At 44.7% G+C, this 24,233-nt stretch overlaps 1 protein-coding gene across 1 annotated transcript; it reads right to left on the reverse strand.

Annotated features, from left to right (window-relative positions):
- Positions 1–278: 278 nt before the first annotated feature.
- On the reverse strand, positions 279–23,811 carry LOC311203725 (uncharacterized protein; the record flags this gene model as incomplete). Its single annotated transcript, XM_084278483.1, is given in 18 exon segments — positions 279–512; positions 2,579–2,785; positions 5,357–5,510; positions 6,804–6,931; positions 7,931–7,995; positions 7,997–8,162; positions 8,889–9,017; positions 9,117–9,245; positions 9,673–9,801; positions 11,861–11,989; positions 12,357–12,491; positions 14,320–14,355; positions 14,882–14,984; positions 17,906–18,069; positions 19,692–19,812; positions 20,625–20,799; positions 22,570–22,782; positions 23,801–23,811. Coding segments are annotated over 18 exon segments (2,355 nt in total). The 3' UTR covers positions 279–351.
- Positions 23,812–24,233: the final 422 nt, after the last annotated feature.

Genomic DNA, 24,233 nt, shown 5'->3' on the forward strand with positions numbered 1-24,233 from the left:
TGGTAAATGGCACTGTCCTGGGAGGACACGAAGTCTATATTTAAAGTGGCTGAAATGGGATGTTATAAAAACTGATCTGCAAGCTAGTATTTTTAAGCCAGTATATTACAGTATAAATGTGCTGCATACCTGCAAAAGAACAACCAGGATCCCTAGAGTGTGGTGGCATTTGTCCATCTGTCACTTGTAGACACAATACAAACCTCACATTGAGATTCTGTTTCAGGTACAGCAGCTGTCTGCTGGACAGATTTGGAACCAAATCTGATGGGAAGGAAACTAGAGGAAGGAGCACAGTCCTGCCACTTTGCCCCGGGAGAGTCCCACTGTGCTACACATCAGCTTTTGGGGTCATTCACTGCCGACCTCTTTCGGTGAGGATGTGGGGCTGTCTCGAACTGGTAGCAAGTCATAATGACATGGAATGTGGCTGTTTTTTGGCAGATCATACGGATCCTGGCTGAAACGTCCGGTGCTGCTGAGTGCTCCCTGGACAACACTCAACGTAGGTTCTGTGATAAAAGAGAGAAGATGCATTCAACACTAGAAGCAGCAAACAGAAACAAACGCGGGGTTACACTTCAGTTTGCATTACAAAAGATCCTCTCTTCTCTGCTTCAGTATTCCTTGTCACAAGGCAGGTGTGGGAACAAAGAGGGGTATTATGGTGCTTTGGCTTTACACTAAGTTACACCTGTGGGTTTGCAGCAGGGCCCTGCCACAAGTACATTTCCTGACAGAAGCAAGTGTGCTTTGTCTGTGCATAAACAAAACCAACCAAACAAACCCCCCCAACAATAAACACAAAATTAAAAAACCCACCCACCAAACTAATTTGGGGATTTTAATTAGTTTCATAACGAATTTTTAATTAGTTTTTATAAAAATCCTTAGAAATGTGGGGAGGAATGGTGGGTTTTGGAGGAATGTCTAACTGGGGACAGAAAAGGCAAATGGTATCCTATGACAGAAGACATAGACTTTATTCCAGCCTAGAGAGCATTGGGATAAGGAGGATTCTACCAGACCCCCAACTTTTCTGGAACTACACCAGCCACAGTAACGCAGGAACTTGATAGGGCCCCTGTCAGTCAAATACAGCCCCGTTGTGGGGGGGGTGGAAAGATGCTGGTTTTCATGTCAAGAAGAGGAAACAGATTCTTTCTATCCCTCCCATAAATTTACTCCAGCTGTGTTCAGTACTTAACTGCTGCTGTGGGTCTGCATGGCCAAACCAGCTCAAGGACCGATCCGCCGCTGACCAAGGCCAAGCCCGTCAGCACCAGTCACAGCCCCTCTGTGGTCACATATTTAAGAGGAAAAAAACCCACCAGTGGACGCTTTTTGCCACCAGAGGAGGGAGTGAGAAGATGGAAGAAACTTTGCAGACACCAAGGTCAGTGAAGAAGGGGAGGAGGAGGCGCTCCAGGTGCCACAGGAGAGATTCCCCTGCAGCCCGTGGAGAAGAGCATGGGGAACAGGTTGTCCCCTTGCCACCCACTGAAGATGATGGGGAGCAGAGATGCTTCCTGCAGCCCGTGGAGAGGCCCCAGGCTGAAGCGGGGAGACACATGTAGAAGATGTAGTGACCTGTGTTGGAGCAAGCTCCTGGCAGGACCTGCAGCCTATGCAGAGACAGGCCCCAGGCCACAGCATGTTTTCTGGGGGCACTGGGGGGCACCAGGATGGAGCAGTGTGGGCCTGAGAGACTCATAGATGTTCTATGATTTTATGACTGTACTCCATAGCAGTGACCCACGCTGGGACAGCTGGTGAAGAGATGGAGCCCCGTGGGAAAAGACTGACGTTGAAGAAGTTTGTGGAGGACCCCATGCTGGAGGAGGGGAAGAGTGTAAGGAATGCCCACCCCCCCCTTTCCCGCTAAGAAGGAAGATTACTTATGAGGAACTGATGGAAACCCCCATTCCGCCACCCCCCTGTGACACCTCAGCGAGGAGGAAGGGAGAGAAATAATGAATAAAGTTGAGTCTTTGAAGAAGGGAGAGGCAGGGACAGGCTTTTTAAGATTTGGTTGCACTTCTCATTATTCAACCCTGGTTTCTGTGCATGTGAGTGTGGTAAGATGGGTTTTTTCAATTCCCTGTTGAGTCTGTTCTGCCTGTGACGCTGATTGCGGAATGATCTCTCCCTGTCCTTATCTCCACTCCTAAGCCTCTCAAGAGGTATTTTCTCCCCCAGCTGAAAAGGGGAGTGAGAAGAGTGTCTTTGCTGGGAACCCGGCCTCCAGTCAAGGTGCAACCACCACAACAGCCTAAAATAGAGTGCGATCAAATGCTTAGCTTACGCTGTTGTTTAAAGACAGGCCTTCAAACCAGGGAAATTGAGCGCTCTCTCTAGGTTAGAGATCAGAGCTGAAGGTATTTAAAGCTCTGTCCTTGTGATCTCTACCACTTCCCTGGAAAAGACGTTGTGAGATGGGTGGAGCAGAAAACAGAACCTGAACGTATCGCTTTTTTAACTGATTTTTTAATGTGTTTTGATTAACCTGGCTCAAAGGAAAAAGTCCTGTGCTCTTTGTTCTTAACCTTCAACATCGAGAAGTACATTTTGCACTTACCAACTTCATAAACGTTCCTATTGGCTGAAGCAGAGCCAGCGATCTCAGCATACGGGGAGTCCCCGCGTGCCGGGGACTTCATTTCCACATAGCCGCATTCTGAACTTCTGGGGACAAGAGCTGGTGGGTCTTTTATAGTAGCGTAGGGGTTCTCAGAACTACTTAACGAGCAATTACTTAAATTATATTGGGAGTTCTTCACTAGATCTGCAACAAGAAAAACACGTGTTTCTCTCAAGCATGCTAGTAGTATGGACATCAATGCTACACAGGGTGTTGAGTTCTAACAAGTCGCTCCCCAACAAATATTTAAATGGAAACCAGTCATAGCACTTCCAAATGGTTAGACAGTCCTTAATGAATCCACTTCTACTGCTATTCTTGTTTATGGCCCTTGGTCTTGTCATCAGCAAATTCCTGTTGCAGTCTGAGAACTGTCAATTCTGGTTAGAATAGTAGCTGGCATTCAATACAGATAATCCCAGAGTGGTTGGGGTTGGAAGGGACCTCAAAGCACATCTAGTTCCAACGCCCTGCCGTGGGCAGAGACACCCTCCACTAGACCAGGTTGCCCAAAGCCCCATCCAGCCTGGCCCTGAACAATGCCAGGGAGGTGGCAGCCACCGCTTCTCTGGGCAGCCTGTGACGGGACCTCACCACCCCAACAGAGAAGAATTCCATCCTAACACCTGATCTAAATCTACCCTCTTTCAGGTTAAGGCCATGACCTTTTGTCCTTTCACTATATGCCCTTGTAAACAGCCCCTCTCCAGATTTCTGGTAGCCCCCTCCCGGTTAGGTAGTGAAAGGCTGCTACAGAATCTCCCCAGAGCCTTCTCTTCCCCAGGTGGAACAAGCACAACTCTCTCAGCCCGTCTTTGTAGGAGAGGTGCTCCAGCCCTGTGGTGACCTTTGTAGCCCTCCCCTGGCCTCACTTCAGCAGCTCAGTGTCTTTTACTGGGGAGCTCAGAGCTGGACACTGTACTTCATGTGCTTTCACTTTCTGTGCCTTGGGCACTGTGGCTTGAGCACTTGCCAGAAAAGACTGAGGCAAAAAGTCATGAAGTACCTCAGCCTTCTCCAGATCCTGGGTAACTGCATCTCCTGTTTCCTTCTGGAGACAAGCCCAATTTTTCTCTCACTCTCATATTGTCACTGATGGAGCTATAGAAGCTTTTGATGTTGCCCTTGATGTCTCAGGCCAGATTTAATTCTGTCAGCACTTTAGCTTTCTTAACCTGGTCCCTGGCTGTTGGAACAGTTTCTCGTTATTCCCCCTAGACTACCTGCCCATGCTTCTACCCTCTGTAGGCTTCCTTTCTCTGTCTGAGTTTGCCCAGGAGCTCCTTGTTCATCCAGGCAGGTCTCCTGGTGCATTTGTTGGGCTGCATCTCTCCAGAGCTTGAAGGAGGCAGTCCTTGAATACTAACCAGCTGTCTTGGGCCCCTGGTCCTTCCAGGGCTTCGTTCCATGGTACTCTACTGAGCAGGTCCCTGAAGAGGCCGAAGTATGTTCTCCTGCAGTCCAGGGTAGTGAGCTTGCTGTGCACCCTCCTTACTTCCCTGAGGATCTAGAACTCCAACATTTCATGGTCACTGCAACCAAGATTGCATCATGGTACTCTGTTACAAGCATTACAGCAGTCTAAAGGAACTTTCTCTAGACAGTCTCTCTCTAAACAAAATACACAGTTTCCAAGAACAAAATTAAGTTATTTGAGAAGACCTAAACCAACTAAATTTATTCCTACTCCATCTTTATTTACTAGGTCTCATGTCAGCTGTCCTGCTGTTTTTGCCAAGCCTGACACTCAGGTCACAAGCCTAGAGCTACCCAAGCAATCCCACTGCACCTTCTAGAAACCAGGCATAACATCAGCATTCCTCCAGTCTTCCAGAATCTCCCCATGCAGTGGGGTAGCCACAGCCGGGATCTCTCAGAAGTCCCAAGTGCTGGTACATCTGCTCTAAGAAAATGTAAAGCTGAACTCTGAGCGTTAAACTGTTTTCTTAAAAACCCCGGGTCTCGGGCGGAGCTGTTGTTAGACCAAGGCTGGGGATGGGCAGGGAAAAATCCTGCTGCAGACTGCTTCTGATGCTGCACCTGATCCCCAGAACCTGACAGTGAGAAGGACTAGAAATGAAGGTAATTAAATCATCTAAAGATTAATGGCACTCAAAGTCCCTTCTAAGGCTTTCACTGGGCAGAGACATGAGGAGTGTGATCCAGCCTTTTTGGGATGCTTGAGATTGGGAAAGGATGAAGCGACAACAGGATACAGAAATTCTCACCCCTTCTCAGGAATTTTCTTTTGACAGACAATGTGCTGTGTTTTAGCAGACAGGAGGCTTAGCTGGGAAGATGCTGCTACAATTTACATCTGCAGCAGCCCAGATGATGAGAAACTACTTCAAAAAGCCTTGATTCTGTGTGGTGGGGATTAGAGAAAAGGATTCACCCAACCCCACACCTATTTAATCAAAGTAATTTTGCCAAAGCAGATCCTTATTTACAACACCCATTGATTTATGAAAGTAATTAGTATGAAAATATTTGTATGACAATATGATGAGAGTTTTGCATATCATGTCTGCACTGGGCATCAGGCGGATTCACCGCTCCTCACAAGGAGTCACTTTTTTGTCTCCTTGAAGAAAGGTCGAACCCATAACCCTGAACCTCACGCACAGCCAGACCACCTTGGCATTACCCTGAGCGGAGAACCAGGAAAAATTCCCTGCTTCCCTCTCTATCCCAAACACAGTAAATACCATTCACCCTCTCCTCCTCCTCCTTCTTCCTTCTTACCAAGCTCGTTGAGGTAGCCACCATGTTTCCAGTCTGCAGGCAATGTTCCCGCGTAGTCCATGACAGTTCCTCGTTTTCCAGGTTCCACGTTTTTAAGGTTCACAAACAGCTGATTGGTTTTGGCCTAATTCAAAGGAAGACAGATAACAGAAACTGAAACTGATGGGAAGTTATAGGATTTCCAGGTGCTAATCAGGGAAAGTAGTTTGGGTTTGCGTGGCCAGGTTTTGGTAGTGGTGGGAGGCCACGAGTGGCTTCTGCAAGAAGCTCCTAGAAGCTTCCCCTACATCCAACAGAGTAAATACCCGACGGCTCAAGGATGGACCCACCGCTGGCCAGCGATGAGCCCATCAGCGATGGTGGCAGCACCTCTGTGATAGGATGTTTCAGAAGGAAAAAAACCCACAGGCAGACACTTCTTGCTGCCAGAGAAGGGAGTGAGAAGATGAAGAAACTCTGCAGACACCAAGGCCAGGGAAGAAGGAGGGGGAGGAAGCGCTCCAGGCACCAGAGGGGAGATTCCCGAGCAGCCCATGGAGATGACCAGGGTGAAGCAGGCAGTCCTCCTGCAGCCCAGGAGGAAGATGATGCCGAGTAGAGATCCCAGCTGCAGCTCCATGCTGGAGCGGGTGGACACACCTGAAGGAGGCAGTGACCCCATGGGAAACCTGCATTAGAGCAAGCTCCTGGCAGGACCTGCAGCCCGTGGACAGAGGAGGCCATGCCACAGCAGGTTTCCCTGGGGCAGCCTGTGGCTCTGTGGGGAAGCAGGCTGGAGCAGTCTGTCCCTGGAGGTCTGAGCCCCACGGAAGCCACGCCGGGGCAGTTGGTGAAGAGCTGTAGCCCCCATGGTAAGGATTCATGTTGGAGAAGTTCATGGAGGATTGTCTGATATGGGAAAGACCCCACACTGGAGCAGGGGAAGCATGTGAGGAGTCCTCTGCCCGAACAGGAAGGAGCAGCAAAGACAACGTGTGATTAACTGGCCACAATCCCCATTCTGCCCCCTCCTGTGCCGCTCGGGGGCAGGTGGCAGAGAATTTGTGAAGTTGAGGCCAGGAAGAAGGGAGAGGTGAGGGGAGGTGTTTGAACATTTGGTTTTATATCTCATTATCCCAGTCTCTTTTGATTAGGTAGGAAATTAGATGCATTTTATTCCGCGTTGCGGCTGTTTTGCCCATGATGTTATCTGCGGAATGATCTCTCCCTGCTCTTATCTCAACTCATAAGCTTTTGGTTATATCTTCTCTCCCCTCTCCAGCTGTGGAGGGGAGTTATAGAGCGGCTTTGCTGGGCACCTGGCCTCCAGCCAGGGTCAACCCACCACAAAAAGAAACCAAACGTGAAACATGATGGAACCAAATGAAATAAACTAGAAGCTAATTGACAGAGGAGCACTGAGATTTTGATGCTCTACCTTTGCCAGGGGCAGTCTGTCCATGTTGTTGACATGAGGTGGGGTAGCGCACTGAGTCAGAGTATGATAACTGGGGTTAGAGAAATAGTGACTGTTGGAATTTCCACCGGTACTGTGAGGGATGGCTTCTGAAAAGAAAAGAAAATCAACAACTATCAATAACATGGCATTTCTTTCTGAGGAGATGCAACACTCTCTAGTGCCTCAAGAGCACTCTCACCTTTGCTGACAGCTCTTTCTTGGCTCTGAAAACTCTTTCTGCCACCTTCTTCACCTGCTGCCTGCCTTAACAGCTGTGTGCAGAAGACGGCAGTGCCTGAAGTTTCACGTACCCGTTGCGTCACTCCCGGGTTTGCTCTTTGCCTTCACTTGTTTCAGACTTGAGCCTCTCTGCTCCCTGCCTCTCCAGGAAATCTTGCCACAGCTCCTGTGAAATCCTGACTGGCCACAGCTACAGCAGCCGCCTTTGTGCAGTCCAGCTGTTGGCACGGAACTAAAGTCTCAGTAGAAACTGTATTTTGCCCATTTCCAATCCTGTTTTTAAGTAGACACACAGGAATAGAAAAGGCCATGCCTCCAGTGTATAACGCAGAAAACCCTTTGAGAGTGCAAAATATCACACCACAGAGTGAGGTACATGGTCGCTTGTTCGTTACAAGCAGGGGAAGCCACCCGCAGAGGATCAAACGCAGAGACTAACAGAGAACAGGCTGAGCGGCTGGAGGTGCTGGGGCAGCACCCTCTGAACTGGGCTGAACTGTCTCTGACAGCTGAAAGGTAAGCACGTACATCTGCCATCACACCCCACTGGTCCCCTGTGCCAGTTCACCGGCACGGCTGCCAGGGTGGTCTCTCTGCCCCGTGAAAGGCAACTGACAGCAGTGTCTCAGGCTTCCTCTTCCCACAGGTGGAAGCCCTCCCCTGCCTCTCCTTCCAGGAAGCCTCCCATGGCAGTACTGTAGACATCCTCTTCAAAACCACATATGCGCCTGCTCACAGCAACCCTTGCTCATCCCAAATGGTGAAATGGGCACTGTTAGGGGCACGTGAGAACCCTTCAGAGCTCAGCTAAAAAAGTGCAATGTAAAGAGATGGAGAAAAACCCCCACCTTCAAAATGTCACTTACCTGGAATGGTGTAATCTGCATTGATGGCCCTCAGAGCAGGGGTGTAGGTCACTGCAGGCATATTCTTTTCCTTTTTGCTTACGTCTGTAAAGGATGAACAGCACCAGCAGGGAAAGCAGAACCATGACAAGAATGATGATGCCTGCGATAGCCCCTATCTGATAAGAATCAGCAGGGATGGCCGTACTGGTGCGACTTAAACTCTTCATGTTTCCAAGTATTATTACTGCAGCTGAAATTTAAAAAAAAGAAATTAAAAATGTGGCATGAATTCAGAGGCTTCTGTGTCAGGAACTGAAGGCAATTTTTAACTTCTAAACCTTTCTGCTAATTTAACTGTGTTTAATCAGGCAAAACAATTGAATGATGTTTGATACCAATGTGAAGACATTCCTGGCCTTAAGGAGAATCATTCATGTTCTGCCTAGAAAGAGGTGTTTTCATGGACTTGAGAAAGTAACAACATTTTCTAGGCAAAAGCTCAAAGCAGGTCAAGCACTCGCTCCATCAGCAATTCTGCCTTTTTGGAGAGGACAGCGCTGTAAAGGCTGTCCTGTCCTGTTCCAGACTCCCCAGGGAAGTGGTCACAGCACCCAGCTTGACTGAGTTCAAGAAGCGGCTGGACGATGCGCTCGGTCCCATGCTCTGACTTGGCTGGTCCTGTGTGGAGCCAGGAGTTGGACCCTATGATCCTTCTGGGTCCCTGCCAACTCAGAACATTCTAGGAAGGACTCTGTATTTCACACAACTACACTGATTGCTTTGCTCCAGTGAACTATTACTGAGGCATGGAATACGTACAAAATCCACAGAATATACATCACTTAACAGGATGGACTATTTAAACCTACGAGCTTTATCAGACTAATTTAGTGAGCGATACAGAGATGGAATGTAATAGGCTAATCCAAATTTCCTATCAAACAACTAGGAGAATTTACTTGGATGGAGGCTTTACCTTGATCACATCTGGCCCCCTTCCAGCCTGGGCTGCAGTAACATGTTCCCGTGATGTGGTCACACGTTGAGTTGTTCAGACAGTCACAAATCTGCCGAAATCCATACCCGTATGTACCCTGAGGGCATTCTGCACCAAGAGGATGTATCAAAACACTGGCCAAAACTGAGGCTCCCCTGAGGGTTGAGTAATTGCTCTTAGGCACCAACACTTGCCATTCCTACTCACTTTGCTCACAGTGCTTCCCCATGAAGCCCATGCGGCAGGTGCACTGCCCACTGATGTGGTCGCAGTCAGCTCCGTTCTGACACTGGCATAGCAATGCACAGTCCTTCCCATAAAAACCCAGGGGACATCCTGCAATAGAAGGAGCGGGAAGAGAACTGGAGTGAAGCAACTGCTCCAGAACTAAAATGCAAACATCCTGGGTAAGTATATTAATGGACTACAGCCAGTACTGCACATCCGCAGGGGGAGCATCTGAATGTCAGAGTCATTCATTCTGTGTGTGCACATGACAGACTCTTCCACAGGGATGCCCAGCCGCAGCCAAAAGTTGTCTTCCTCTAAAGCAAGGCTAAAGAGGAGTTCAAATGTAGTTGCCAGCACTCTGCCAGTGCTTGTGCAGCTGCCTCCCCTGCTACCGCGGAGGTAACGTGTTACATCTTCTGGGCCAAAAATGCTTAGCAGCGTGGGAAGACATCAACGACTGAAATGTGAAAACACCAAAGGAAAGTTCTGTCACTCGTTTATAGACCAAGAATGGATGACAAAAGTCACTTACTCTGTGTACAGTAAAGGCCAGTCCATCCTGGGGTACATTTGCACTCCCCATCGCAGGCACTGCAGTAAGCTCCATTATGGCAATTGCACGTGTGGATGCAGTTCGGTCCCCAGTGGGAAGGTGGGCAAGCTAAAACAACCCACAGCAATTCATTAATTGATCTCAAATGACAAAGATCAGTGATATCCACAAACAGAGCTGCTTACATTCACATAGAAGCACTGCTTCACTTGGTGTTTGTTGTTTTGCTTTTAAAGCCATTTCTTGGGCTACTCCATTCTGAGCAAATCGCCACAGGTTGGGTTTTCTCTAACTAAGGACTTCTTTTACTCTACATAAAAAGTGTTGAAAAAAATTGGAAGTGTCGAAAAAGCCAGCAATTCAAACTTGATCCTCAGTAACTAGGACACTCATACCAGCTTTCTCCACACAGAAAGCCAAGTAACTTTCCTCTTTTCATTATTTTTTAATCTGCAAGCAGTTATGTTGAACACAGCCAAAGGTATAAGTCTTCTAAGCCTCAAAACTGAAGGAGTACAAATAGAGAAGGTTGAAACACATCTCACAGCCTATAGATTTAGGCTAAATATGAAGCTTAATTCTTTAATTTCTAATGTTAGAGTCTAGGTAATTACCTAAATAGAGTGCAAATGATCAGGACTGTACCTTTATCAAGTGGACTCTTGCTGCTGTGGTTGCATTGATGAATATAGTATTTCTAAAAAATAGAAATTCCTGAATCCTTTAAATGCAAAAGGACTCATCTATGTGTGGGCTGCATTTTTGCAAAGTGGTGGTTTTGCCCAAATTTCACTTCATTAAGAAATATACTACATTGTAGTGACAATAAAAAAAAGCACTAAGTTTGGTTTTTCTTGTTTTTGCTTCAGTTGTGCCTTATGATTCTTTTTGTTATTGTTTTTGTTTGAAAATAGTGGTCAGCTATGAGGGAATGTAAATCCCATACAGATGAAAGGTTAAAAGTTTTAAGAAGGTTACTGGTTCCAGAAGAATTTAATGGAATCGTTATTTTCCATGTGAACAAAAGGCCTGTACACAAAGCAAAGAAACTTGCTCTGTTACAGCCCATGAGCACAGTCTAAATAGATGCTTCCATTCATATTGCTGGCACCATTTTCTTGTTATTGATTTGTGAGTAAGTCTCTCCTCCTCCTAAATACCCCTATTCTTCTACTCTCCAAAATACCTACTTATTTTACCATAAAACCAGACACCTTTCTTGCTACTGGCTTCCACAGGAATCGGCTCAAGATTTATCTTGCTATGATACTTAGTTGTGCATGCCAATCCTTCACAGAATTTAGACAGCAAAGAGTTTTTTTTCCAAAGTCACCAGCTGCTACATTGCACTGGTACAGAGCTAGTTAACCTGGACTAGCCAAGCCATAAATGAGTTACCATAAGTGACGTGAAACCAATGCGGGATGGTATTCGGAAATGCACCTCCATGGAAATCAGCACAGTCTCTTTGGAATGTTGACGTATCAGGCTCTGGTGTGGCTTCTTTTATTCACAGAAATGGGTTAACTGAAACTTTGGAATACAGTGTTTCGGACCGTGTGGATTTTGGTACTTCATGGAATCAATCTATTTCTTGTGAGAATTCTGCCTCAGGTATTTCTCTCCTATTATCAGTATTTTCATAGACCTGACAAGGCATCTGGAGAATGCTGATTTATTTAATAAAAGAACTCCTATGAAACATAATGAAATTAAGACCTCTGAGTGAGTAACAAAGTTTTCACTGGTTTAGCATACCAAGGCAATACTCCCCAAGTGAGGTAGAATGACAGTAAAAACGGGTATCTGCGTTGTGCTTTTATGTGGCAAGGTTCTGGTGGCGAAGGGGGGAAGCAGGGGTGGCTTCTGCAAGAAGCAGCCAGAAGCTCTCTGCAGATCCTCTACAACTCTTCTTGGGCAGTGAAAGACTGAAAATCGGTCTCTTCTCTCATATTCTCCATCCCACTTCTTAGAAAAGCCAGAGTGCAATTATGTTGCTGATAGTGCTGATAAACTGAAGAAGAAAACTTTCGGATTTCTTCCTCCCATACCACACAGTCCTCTTTTCTGACTTGGACAGTGGGGTCTTTTACTACAAACTAGATAATGTAAATAGTCAAACCCAGACTGATTGTTGTTAAAAGAAAGGGGAACATTCCATACTTACGTTGAGAGCAGTCACTACCAATCCAGCCAGGGTAACACTGACAGGATTTATCAATAGGATTGCACGTTCCGTTATTGGTGCACGTGCATATTCCAATGCAGTTCTTGCCAAATCTGCCACTGGGACATACTGGAACAAAACACAATTAGAACTCCTTAGTAATCAGAATGGGATTACCTTTTCTTTATTTCAAGAGGAATCTTGATACTAGGATCAAGACAGGTACTGCTTAGTATAATGTTCAGTAAGGCATTAGAAATTCTGGGAAGCCCTTTATACATGCTCATTATACAAATAATAGAAATAACAATACAGTGGGTTTCATACTGTAGGATCAAATGTTCAAACAGTTTAAACCTGCTTAAGATTCCTAATTTATACGCTGCAAGCACTACAACAGCAACTGCTGTTGGTTTTATGGCTTCCAAGCGACGGAAGGAAAATTGCTGAAGTGCCTGGTCTCTCTGTCCCAGAGAGTCTTTACTACAACTTGTACCTTTGTTACAGAGGGCTCCTGTAAATCCAGGTAAGCAGTCATGTAAGCCAGTAATATGGTGGCAGGGACCACTGCTGTGTACACACTGGGGGCATGTCTGGCTGCAGCGGTGTCCATAAAACCCAGGGGAACAGACTGGAATCGGAAAGAACAAACCGTCATTCCTTCCTACACTTTCTATACAGCCGTGAACTACTCTTCAGAGCACTTCCTGACTCTGAATTAGCGCTGCTTTCTAAACACACAAGGCTGGCAATGGCGTCCTCATTATTCGTGCAGTTCAAGGCTTTACACTCACAAATGGAGATTTGCTCGTCTTCCTCTAGGGTTTGCTATATCCCAGCTCTTAATGACTTAACTGACATTCTGTTACTTGTCAGGCCATGCTGACTTGGGTTGCATGTGAAATGCATCTCTAGTTTTTATGTTATACACATTTGACTACACATAGTATGTCCTCTCCAACACAAACAACTCCTAAGGCATATTTGAAGAAAAGTCATTTAAAAAGATCGACTGGACAGTTTTATCTGTAGAGGAGTATGGTCATCTTAGACCTTGACTTCTTACCTGTTTCCTAACTTGGAAAACAAATAGCCATTACTTCACTGAGAAAAACTTACCAATGTTTTCCAGTGATCCTTTAAGTACTCATGACATGATACAGCCAGCTACACATCACCTAACTTTTAGAGAACCTGAGACCAGAAATAGGAATTCACTTAATACTTACGCAAAAGGCACAAGTTTTTTAAAAGAAAGGAGGAAAAAAAAAAAAAGGAGAGGCTAGGGAGACGGACAGGGAGAGGCTGTTCCATAAAATCTCCTCCTTTGCTGCTCTAATCCCTTCTGGTATTTTTTTCCTGATAAATTAGAATATTAGGTAGCTAAGCTACTCTAACATACTTTGTTGCACTTAGTTCCTTCCTCTATTGTGACAAACCCTTTGCCTGCTACTCCACTTATTATGCATATACATATGTTCCACACCACCTTTCTGACGTGTGAAGTGTGGGAGGAGGATATTTCCAGACACCGAGCAGAAAGCAAACTATGCTCTTTATGTCATACAGTGTGTCCTGACATCACCAACGTGTTGAAACTAGTCCGTTACACACACTGTTGTGATGACATCATCCCGGGACAGATATTCCATTTTTTCTAGAATCAAGCACAAAGTCTCTTTCCAGCAAAATCTTTTTCCTTTCCAAAGATAAAGATTTCACTGAAGCCAAAAGCAGTGTCTCCTTTCCAATACCTGAGGTCACGCAGTCAAGGTCTGTGCTACGCCTGAAGTCGTCATCTCCACCCAGGATAGTTCTATCACACCGGCCAGCTTATTTTTAGAACCTGTTACAAAAAGATGCTACACTTTTACTACGGACTTTCAAATCATAGAATCTACCTACTTTAACCTGGCTTCATTCGTTACCATACTTTCTGTCTCTGGAGATCTGTCTGCCCTAGTGTCTCACAAACTACTCATCGATGGCACAATGACAATACTACTATTTTCTCATCATTCACTCCAATTACTTTTATTATTTTTGCAGCCTTGCCATTTCCCAGCGGTATCTGAGTGACTGAGGGGAGGTCACACTGTGGCTTTTGGGACGACAATAAGGCCAAGAACACTCTGGGCTCAGTTAGGTGAGTGCTGGCTGTGGGAGCCTCTCTCTCTTTCTGTGAGGACTCCTGTGGAGAGAGTCCACAGAGGCTACTGACCCTTGAATACAAACAGGAAAGCTGAAGCTTGCAACGCTACAGTATCGCACGGAGACACAAAACTCCAGAACCCTCTGAGAGGGGCAAACTTAAGAATGTCAACTCCATCTTGCGGAAGCTGGAAGAGTTTTCCCAACACTTACATAGTCATTTAGGTGAGAACTCAAATCCCTTCCTGGAGATAAAAGGTTTGTGATAGCATGCCTTTCTGCAGAGTTTCATCATGTTTTCAAATTACCTTGCTCTTCATAGACAACAGCGTCAAACACAAATTCTAATGGATAACCAAATACAAATACTTCCTAAAACCACAAGGAAAATGACAGAGAAACCTTGCAGAAAAGTGCAACAATTTTCATGCAGAACAAAATATGTGCAGAGACACTTGAGTTCTCAAGTTTGAAAAACCTAAGTGGAAGCACAGCTTCTGCACAACTGATCCTCTTTTTGGCTGCCAGAGCCAAGCTTTCTGGGTTCCTGCACGCAAGGCTTTACGTACCAGAGCTGCCAGCACAGCCCTGCATATTTACAGCTCTTCACCACTTCCTGAGGAATGGTTCTGTGAAGGCGCGCAAGGTTTCAGATTGACCCGTCTACTCTCCTACTCCCCGTTTGTCTGTGGATCCCACACTCAACAACATTTCCATACCTGTGAATCACAGATGGAACAAAACAGCCACAGAACTGGCCCTTGTCTCCTTCCAGCCCCACACAGTCCTCTTGTGCACACCAAGTGAAAGGCAAGACCAAGCCCCGCCATAGTGGAAACTCCCATTGTCCTTCAAGAGTCTCTTTTGTACCTGACCATCCCGGCAGACAGCGACAGGAACCCGTGGTGGGATGACAACTGTCTGCATGGCTGCAGTCACAGCGTTCAGCGCAATCCATACCGTACGTGCAATCCTGTGGAAACCAAACAAACAACCCAGAGATGACGACAGCTGGGAGCTAGAAGAGAACAAGTTCTGGTCAGTCCTGCCTCAAAAAACAACCACGCATCTCTCCTGAATCCATAAGCTGCGTTCTTAAGATAAAGCACTTTGGGCTTCTGCAGCAGTTTTTGTGTCCTGCATTTTCATTCCTTCAGTTACGAGGGGAAAATAAAGAATTATATTCTCTGGAAAAATCCCAGAGGAGGGACTTGGAGACGGTGATCCAGAACATGGCAACCTACACTATCAGAGGCTGCAACGAAGCCTTCTTGGACTGTCCCTCTAATTTCCCTAACAGCTGAGGTCCTACTCCAGGACCGGGGAATCCCTTGATGAGAAAGCAGTTCAGACTCCTTTCTGCCTCAGCTCCTGAGTTGTCGACGTACTGGACAAAAAGAAGATACCACAGAATACCACAATTTCTACAACAAAGTACTAAAACGTTAGATTAAAATGTATCTTCAGGGTAAAGCTCATTGCCTAAACAATGCAAAGTGTATCCCTTTGATTAAAAGTCCTTCTCTCTGCACTACAGCATGTGCTGTTAAAAGAGAATTTCTCTGGCCAGGAGACAGGGCACAAAACATTTCTTCTGGCTACGCAACGTTTTTTGAACCATCAAGAGAAATTACAGTTGTAGGTTAAACACCCTTCTTGCTGTGCTGAGCTGTGCCACAAAAGCACAGCTGATTTTCATGGAACTACATCTGAACGTCTGAATTTGCCTTTTCTTCTTCCACAGAAGGTGGCACATACATCTGGGGGCAGTTCCATACAAAATCAATCTGACAAATGGAAAAGAGCAAAAATCTTCACAACTGCATTTGTAAAACAAGGGAAAGTACAGCTGTGAACTGATCTTACACGAGAAGTGTCAAAACTAAATTAGCAACATGGAAAAACCCCACTAGGGTGGGGTGATACTTATGAGGCTGCCCACAGCAAAACAAAAAAGGAAAGAAAATCCATGCCAGGGTTTAAAACGAGCTAAAAAGAGGCTTTGCCTTCTAAATTAAATGAATTTATCAGTCCTTCAAAGTCAGAATAAACCCTATAGGAAAGCTCCTTTGCTGGTTTTGGTGTTCGTGCCTACAATTCTACTAGGTTCCACAGCATTTACCTATTCAATTCCAGCAATTTCGAGTCTGAAGTAGAACAAAATCTAAGAGCACTCAAGTGCTAGGAGCCCTTTGCTCATGGCAACAGTACATTTTTATACAGAGAAAAAGAAAAGATTAGGCATTTCCTTTGCGTATAATCAGATTTGCAAAGAAAGGAAATCCTCAAGTACCTAATTGAAAAGTGGTATGTTTAGTCTGCTATTTATTTAGACTTAAGTAACGATCTGGGCAGTGATAGGAATTTTCTGAAGTTACTGAAAGAAATTGAAATACGTTGATTTAAATAAACTCCTCAAACAAGAACAAAACCAAGATAACTCTGGACTCAACTGAATTAGTTTCCCATTCATTCTCCTACTCTGGAATTCGGAGGCAGAATATGCATTGGAATATGTACATGCTTACAGACTTCACTTGACACAGGCAGAGAGAGACAGCAAGACAAGGAGCATGGGCATGCTAAATTATCTGATGGAGAAATGCTTTTAAGCACTATTGTGGCTCTATTTGCAACAGTGAAGCAAATGCTATGAGACACTACCCATCTGTTTTAGTAAGTCCGTTTTGGAAGAGCTATTGGAGCTTGGGAGATCGCATCGTCCTCCAGATCAGACACTAAGTGATAAACAAAGCTGCCCTAGGACAAAGAAACATTAGTCTTCTGATGGAGACGTACTGTTGAAAACGCTGCATGAACGTGCACAGATGGAACTCTAATCCACTTTGCAGAACGTCTTAGAATTTGTCTGTCACTCTACTCAATCCGTCAACGTAAACTGTAGCTCACCTGGAAACTAAAAACAACCACCAAAACCCCAAACAAAAAAAAGCTGAGTATTCTGAGAGAAGTTCAACAGAACAAATTTTCATGCAAAACAAAGTCGTGGCTCCCAGTTTAACACTGTAGTTCAGCTATTCCTACCACATTACTGCTCAGTAGAGCTCCTCCAACCTGAGAGAAGCTTAAAGGTGAATTTCCCAGAAAACCAAACTCTATCACTGGAAAAGATGGACTCTGGAAAACCCAGTTTTTCAGAGAAAGAGTTCATGTTTTGACTACAAAATGTAATAAAAAACAGTTATGGAATAAAACACATCAGGTTTGACTTTTACCATTTTAAAACCTTTGAAATTAGATATTTTGATTGCTCTCCCCAAGCACAAATTGCAAGGTGCAGCAGACCTGATGCAGCAATGTCATGTCAGTGCAATGAATTCTAACTTTGCAGTTCTCAATGTCGGCGTGACGGCGTCAGAGCCCCAAAAGGAAGGCAAAGACCTGTCTGTCACTGCACTCTTCGCAGTGCCTTCTCACAGCTGACTAAGAATGAAGGCAACTTCTCCGTTCATATTGTACCAGAGATAGAAGATAATTTAACTAAAATTATGTTGTTTGATGTTAAGTATCTATTTCTGGCACATTCTTTCCTCTCATAGTTTTTTCTGCTTTAACAGAAGCACTCTGGAGAGCATTTGATGCCAACAGGGAAAAATCTGGGTCTGTGTTTTTCAACAAATTCTAAAGGAGCTGGAGAAAAGTCTGAGGCTCGACTTTAAAGCATGAAAGCAGGAAGAGTTTTTCATCTGTGCATCATAACTGTGTGTTTTGTGCACTTCAGTGTGTTGCACTGGAGAGTTCTTCCCAAAGATTTGTTGGCGCGTGTCCCTAATCTTCAACCCAGTTGTGTATGGGCTACCAGGAGCAGTCCTCCTTGGAGACTTATCCCCCCGACAAAATTCAGTGCAAAATCTGGTGAAATTATGAAACTACCTGGCAAGGGAATTCACATTTTTCTCCTCTCCAGCCTGGAGCACAGGTACAGGTTCCATCCAGAGCACTGCAAGCCCCTCTGTTAAGGCACTGGCAAGTTAAGTTACAGCCAAGCCCCCAGGTACCTCTGGGACAATTTATTGAGCAATCTACACCATGCCAACCTGCCAAAAAGAAGAATTTCAAGTGACAAATTAATCCAAGTTTTCCCCCATTCCTCTCTGAGGACGTGTTTCACTCTGCCTATCAGGCAGCATCTTTCGGAGATGTGCAATGCCAGGGTACCACTAGCTACAAGCTAGTAGCAGCAGTTTCAGACGAGGACTTGTCCACGTTGGAACAAGGGTGGTGAAGGGCACCTCCTGACATCTCTGCACAGCACACATTTGCAGATGGGTGCCACCATGCAATAGCAATGCAGGGCAGATCGGCAAGGAAAACACAGACACCTTGAAATTTCACTGCCAAGCACCAGAGGATACTGAAGGTTTAAGGCATGGGTTGAAAAAGCAAGGACTATATTCCCTACATTCAAGCTGCTGCTTTCATCATTCTTCCGCCAGTACTGAACAGATGGAGTTCTGCAATACAGTTTAGAAACTAAAATCCTAGACACAAAACAGAAGGAAACATAGCAGCAGTGCCTAAGTTGCATTTCTCCAAGGATACATGGAAGACCTCCTAGATCATTGCTGTACTTCCCTCCAGATGCAAAAAAGACTGTAATGGGAAATGGTTCTAAAATGCACCCTTCACTGCTGATTATGCTGGGTAGCAATGATTTGCAGACTGCACGCTGGAGGCAGAGAAATGGAAATAGATTTTTAAAAATGTGACCATCTGATACAATAGAAACGGCAGGAGACAGTCCGACGTGACCATCAGCAGTGACACAAGCCAAGGTTCTAATTTTGTACCTTGTTTACAGCAAGCCAAGGGAAAAGTAATTCTGCACTGAGCCTAATCAATAGACTGTGCAAAACACATGGATTGAAACGAAGCCGCCTCGTGCCCTGGATAGAGAACTTCACATTTAGGGGTCATTTCAGGCAAAAATCAGTCCCTGACAGAGGTGGGCAGGCACGTGCAGTTTCTGAGGGGGTACAATGTCCATCAGAATTACTGCTGGGAGGTGAGAGCCAGGCAGGGAGGTCAAGGAGCGTCAGTCTAGTCGCACGAATACTGGGAGACCTAGAAAGTTTCTCACAGAAGCAGGGAACAGCGCGCAAAGGCTTGGAAGGGTCTTAGGCAAGGTTTTCTCAGAGAGCTGGTGAGGAAAAGAGCATTCAAATAGAATAAATTGCCAGGAGATACTAACATCAGTGCTAAAATGGCAGGAAGAAATCGGTGCCTCTGTGTGGCTGAGAGGGGCAAGGGTTGCAGCCAGAGGTCATGCACACCCAGGCTGAGGGAAACCCGCCTATGCATTTCGACTAGACAGGCTGCTGTCAGACACATGGCAGGCATGCCTGTGGTACATCCAGCAGATGACAGCACTGCCACCAAGAGAGAAGTGGTGGCACACCTCAGGGTAAACACCAGTAATTCACTAAGCCGCAGCAGCCTCCAGCCCACTGAGAACACAAACATGAGGCATGTGCACTCTTCTTGGGGCAGATGGTTTCCTAGTTTTCACCTCCCAGAGCAGCAGATGCATAAATCAGCTGGTGATATGGCCTTCAGGGTGCTCTGCTTTTTATTAAGTTTCTTTCTTCTTCTCTACTTCCAAAACTCAAATTCATTTTATGATTAGGGAAAAAGGAAATTAATCTGAAGGGATGCTTACCTGCTTTGCAGGCACAAGAACCATCTACTGGTGAACAGATGGCTTCGTTTTTGCAGTTGCATACAGATGAACAGTTTATTCCATACGTCCCCAGAAGACAGGCAGTACCACAAGCAGCACCCTGAATGACACAAAAACAGAGTCTAAAAACTATTCAGACAATAGAACCAGTACATTCTGTAGACTGACTCAGGTGCTACAAAAGCCAGAGAACATGCCTGTTCCAGGCTGTCACTAAGGTATCTGAAATTTCATGGCGAGGGACTCCTTCATGCTCTTTAAGTCCACAGTAAGCATTACTTTCCTGTTAGTTGTTGGGAGAGCTCAGGTCACACAGCAAACACCACTTGGTTAGATCAATGGACAGTATCTTAAGTAATAAGGAAGCCCTTCACGAAACCAAATCTCAGTAAGACAGCAGGTTCATGGAACGTGGATGTCTACGGTATTTTTAGGAATTAATTTGACTGAAGTTTTCACAGTTGTTGTTCCTACAACAGTCACCCTGTAAATATCCAAAGCACAGGTAACCGCAAATGCATGTAAAAGCTGCAGAATAATCCATCCTGAACTGCAAAAACAAGTGTCTTGCTCTAGATTTTCTCTGGATGGAACATCAGGAGCTGCTGCAGCAAGATAATGATTGAAACCATCATTCCTCCCTTTATTTACACCTCACAAGCACATCCTCCTACTTATCACTGTCTTTACAAAGTCACTATCTTTTCTTTCCTGAAATGCTCTTCAGTGCTGAGAACCAATCCCAGATTTGCCTCAGAATCTTAGACAACGCCCAGTATTATTTATGTACCTAAATACCGTTACCTTTCTTTTCCTGTGGTGGAGAAAGGACACTCGGGCACCATGAAGAACTTGGCAATCAACTAAAGCCAATGGAGTTGAAAATGTACTGTGAAAGAGAGACTTATTTACCTTAAATCCAGGGCCACAGGTGCATTTTCCAGTCACACTATTGCAGTCAGCACCATTTTGGCAGCTGCAGATCTGCTGACATGACTCGCCATAGAATCCTGGAGAACACGTCTCGTTGCAGTAGAGCCCCGACCAGCCAGGCTTGCAGGAGCATTCCCCAGACACAGGGTGACAGCTGCCAGGAGGGGATGGAAGGATAAGTAATTCAGGACTAAATGTGACAATCTACAACTGAACAGTTCTTGAGATCTAAATTAGAACGTATTTATAAAATTAATAGTACTGGCATTTTAAGACAGACATCACTGTCCTGTTTGGAGTGGTTTTTTCGTTTCTGCAGAGGAGGACACAACACACATGAGATAGCACTGGGTATAAAGCAGAGTCATTGAATATTCTTGGCCCCCCAGTGAGTGTTACTAAGGCATACTGACTCATATACTGATTCACACCAAACTTAGGACTCTGTAATTTGTAATTAGATGTAAGAAGCTGCAACACTTCTGAAGGTTTTTGATGGGTTCTCATGCAGTAGCACTGGGTATAAAGCAGAGTCATTGAATATTCTTGGCCCCCCAGTGAGTGTTACTAAGGCATACTGACTCATATACTGATTCACACCAAACTTAGGACTCTGTAATTTGTAATTAGATGTAAAAAGCTGCAACACTTCTGAAGGTTTTTGATGGGTTCTCATGCAGTTAAGCCTAATTGGCAGTAAGATTTATACATTAAAAAAGGGAATTAAAGAGATCTGGAGAGATACTGCCTATTCTGTAGCACCCTATGCAATTTAACATTCCCATGAAAAGCTTTTGACCATGTACACAAAGTCTGTGAGAAAAATGCAAACTTGCAAGATGGCCTATACTTTGGCTTAAAAAATACAAATGTGAAGTAGGGGTGGAAGATCACCAGAAAGAGCTTACAAGACAAAAGAAAAAACCCTTCTAGAAAAGTACGTAGCTACAGTGTGCTCTTTTTACACCAGGTGTCACGTGAGTAAAGACATTCCTGTACAAAACAAGGCGCTAATGTTGACAAAGGCAGACAGAGGCCTTTTTTGCTTCTTCCTGCAAACTGCATCTTTAGAATGACAAGTTTCTGTAAACCCCCCAACCTGTGATGGGAAGTGGCAGGGACGTATGGATCTGCTCATACCAGGTCACAGCGCTGTTGCTGTACCCCACTGAGGAAACGGGGTTTATGTGGCCTTAGTCTCAGCCAGCCAGTGCTCAATCTCCGTTTTCTCTTGACTGTTGAGTACCAAGGGAAAAATGGATACTTTCACCTGGTCACAGAGAACAGAGGGCTGGGTTCAATACACACTCTAGCTCAAATCCTTGCATATCTACCAAAAGAGGCAATCAACAAGAACCATTTGTGAAAAAACTCTTTGCCTAAGAGGCTTGTTACCTGCTGCTGCTCTCTGGACCCCTGGAAAATAGTAGAACCTCCCAGGTATACCTATATCTAACCCTTCACGAAGCATAGAGGCTGCTAAGCACAAGGATGGGCTTGCCCTTCATGCCCTGGAGCTGCCATCAACTGACCACATCTACTGATTTCAGTTATTTCGCACTTACAGCACACCAGAACATGCAAGGGATGTATGATCTCTCCTGCCTACACACAGTGAGCAATGTAATGATCTACCCACCTGGTAAACAGAGACAAAGGTCCCACTTTGTCATAATATTTATTTGGCGGGTAAGCAACCAAATAAATACAGCAATGAATATTAAGATCACATATAGCTGCAAGCACTGTAATTCAGAAGCTCTTTTGGGCTGAGAGTTTCCTGATCCAGTTAGGGAATACCAGATTCTCTCACAAGTCCTTCGCTGCTTCAGATTGCATGAAAGTACTAGAAAAATCAGGAAATCTTTCTTTTCAGATTTCTATCTTCTCTACAGAAGAACAGGTTCAAGGGTGTAAAGCCTACCTCCAGGTAGTGGGCCTGTGCCAGGGACATCTTTTATCACACTTGAGACCATAAATTCCTTCAGGACAAAGCCTTGTTTCACACTGCTCTCCAGTGTATCCTGCTTCACAGAGACAGGCACCACTAATATGGTAGCATTTCCCACCATTCATACACTTGCAGGGCTCAATACACTGCACCCCGTAAGTCCCCACTGGACACTCCTCTTGGCACCTATGAGAAAAACAAACAAAGAAAAAAGTGGTTTAGTTCCCATCAAATACAGCTTTGGGACATTCCAGGGAAATCGAGTTTATGAGCAATCTCTATACGGCTCTAAAAAGCTTCTGAAGTGGAGCAGTGATTTATAGAAATTCATGTTTCAAGTACTTTATGTCAAAATTTGTAACTTTTAGAAGTAAACTAGATTCTCCACTTAGCAATAGCGTGAACAGCCAGCAGATTCCTGTGCCCCTGTAGATGCTCAGGGCCTGGCAGTCCTCTGGCAATCACGCTCAGCAGTCTCTGATGAGAACCTGTCTGTTTGCTGGTGGTTAACAACATAAATATGAAGGCTCTATGAGCTTTATTAAAGACTGAGTGGCAAGATCTCAAAATAGACACTTGTTCCTAAATGACGTGCCAGATACTTTGCTCAATTGCTAATGTGCTCACACAGACACCTCACTGGTGATGCCATTTTGTTGGCATTAGATTACACTCAAACACATCTGGGAAGTAAGCTAAAGAAAGGAAAATGAGCCTTTGGACGGGTAAGAGTGCTTACTGCACCTCCTAGGTGCACTTGCTTAGTGCATTACTTGAGCTACAAGACCTCCTTCTGCACCTAAGGAAGAGTGAGGATTCTTATCTATCTAAACATTTGTGAGTCATGGAATCAGATTGATGACAACAATTCAATAATTAAAGCTGTACTTCCTTTTCTGAGGGAGTACTTTGAGGTTATTTTTTCCTTGGTTAACTTCTTCTTGGAATATTTCTTCTTCTTTAACAAGAATTAAAATCAGCGGCTCAAGTGCCATGTACTGCAGAATGAAGACTCCCAAGGAAGAACTGCTTTTCTACAAAGGCCTGAAGATTTTTAGGCAATGCATGACTCAAAAATATTTTGATCCTCATTTTATAAACTAAGAAATTCAAGTGTAGCTACTACCAGTAAGGGCTGACATCATAAATTAAATCTTAAATCTGAAGTCTTAATCCAACTTTAATAAGAAAACAGAAAACTCACCTGCTGAACATATTGCAAAGGCACTGGTGTTGCTTGGGTAAAAGCTTCCAGATGAATTCCATGAATTGGATCCTCGATAATCAGACATCCAATGTCAAACCACCTGCAATGACAGCCAAGTTAGAGTCTGTTGAAAAGCAACATGTTAGTTCTTGAATGATGACCGTTTTACAACCTCTAATACAACTGTAGTTAAAAATGTAACAATGACTTACATCAAGGCATCCCAGCATTTTTCAAATCAAATTTGCATGTATCAGTTCATGTATATATGAAAAACTGTAGTGCCTGTGTTCCCATCTAAAGAATTCTATGGTTCCTGTTGTTTCATGTATTTTATATGTGTCTACATATAAATGACATTTTATTCTTTAAAGCACTGGAAGCAAGACCCTTTGAGTCAATGAGAAACAACCCTCTCCCCACCTCAGGG

Source organism: Gallinula chloropus (assembly GCF_964237585.1).
Source record: "Gallinula chloropus genome assembly, chromosome: Z".
Lineage (NCBI taxonomy): Eukaryota > Metazoa > Chordata > Aves > Gruiformes > Rallidae > Gallinula > Gallinula chloropus.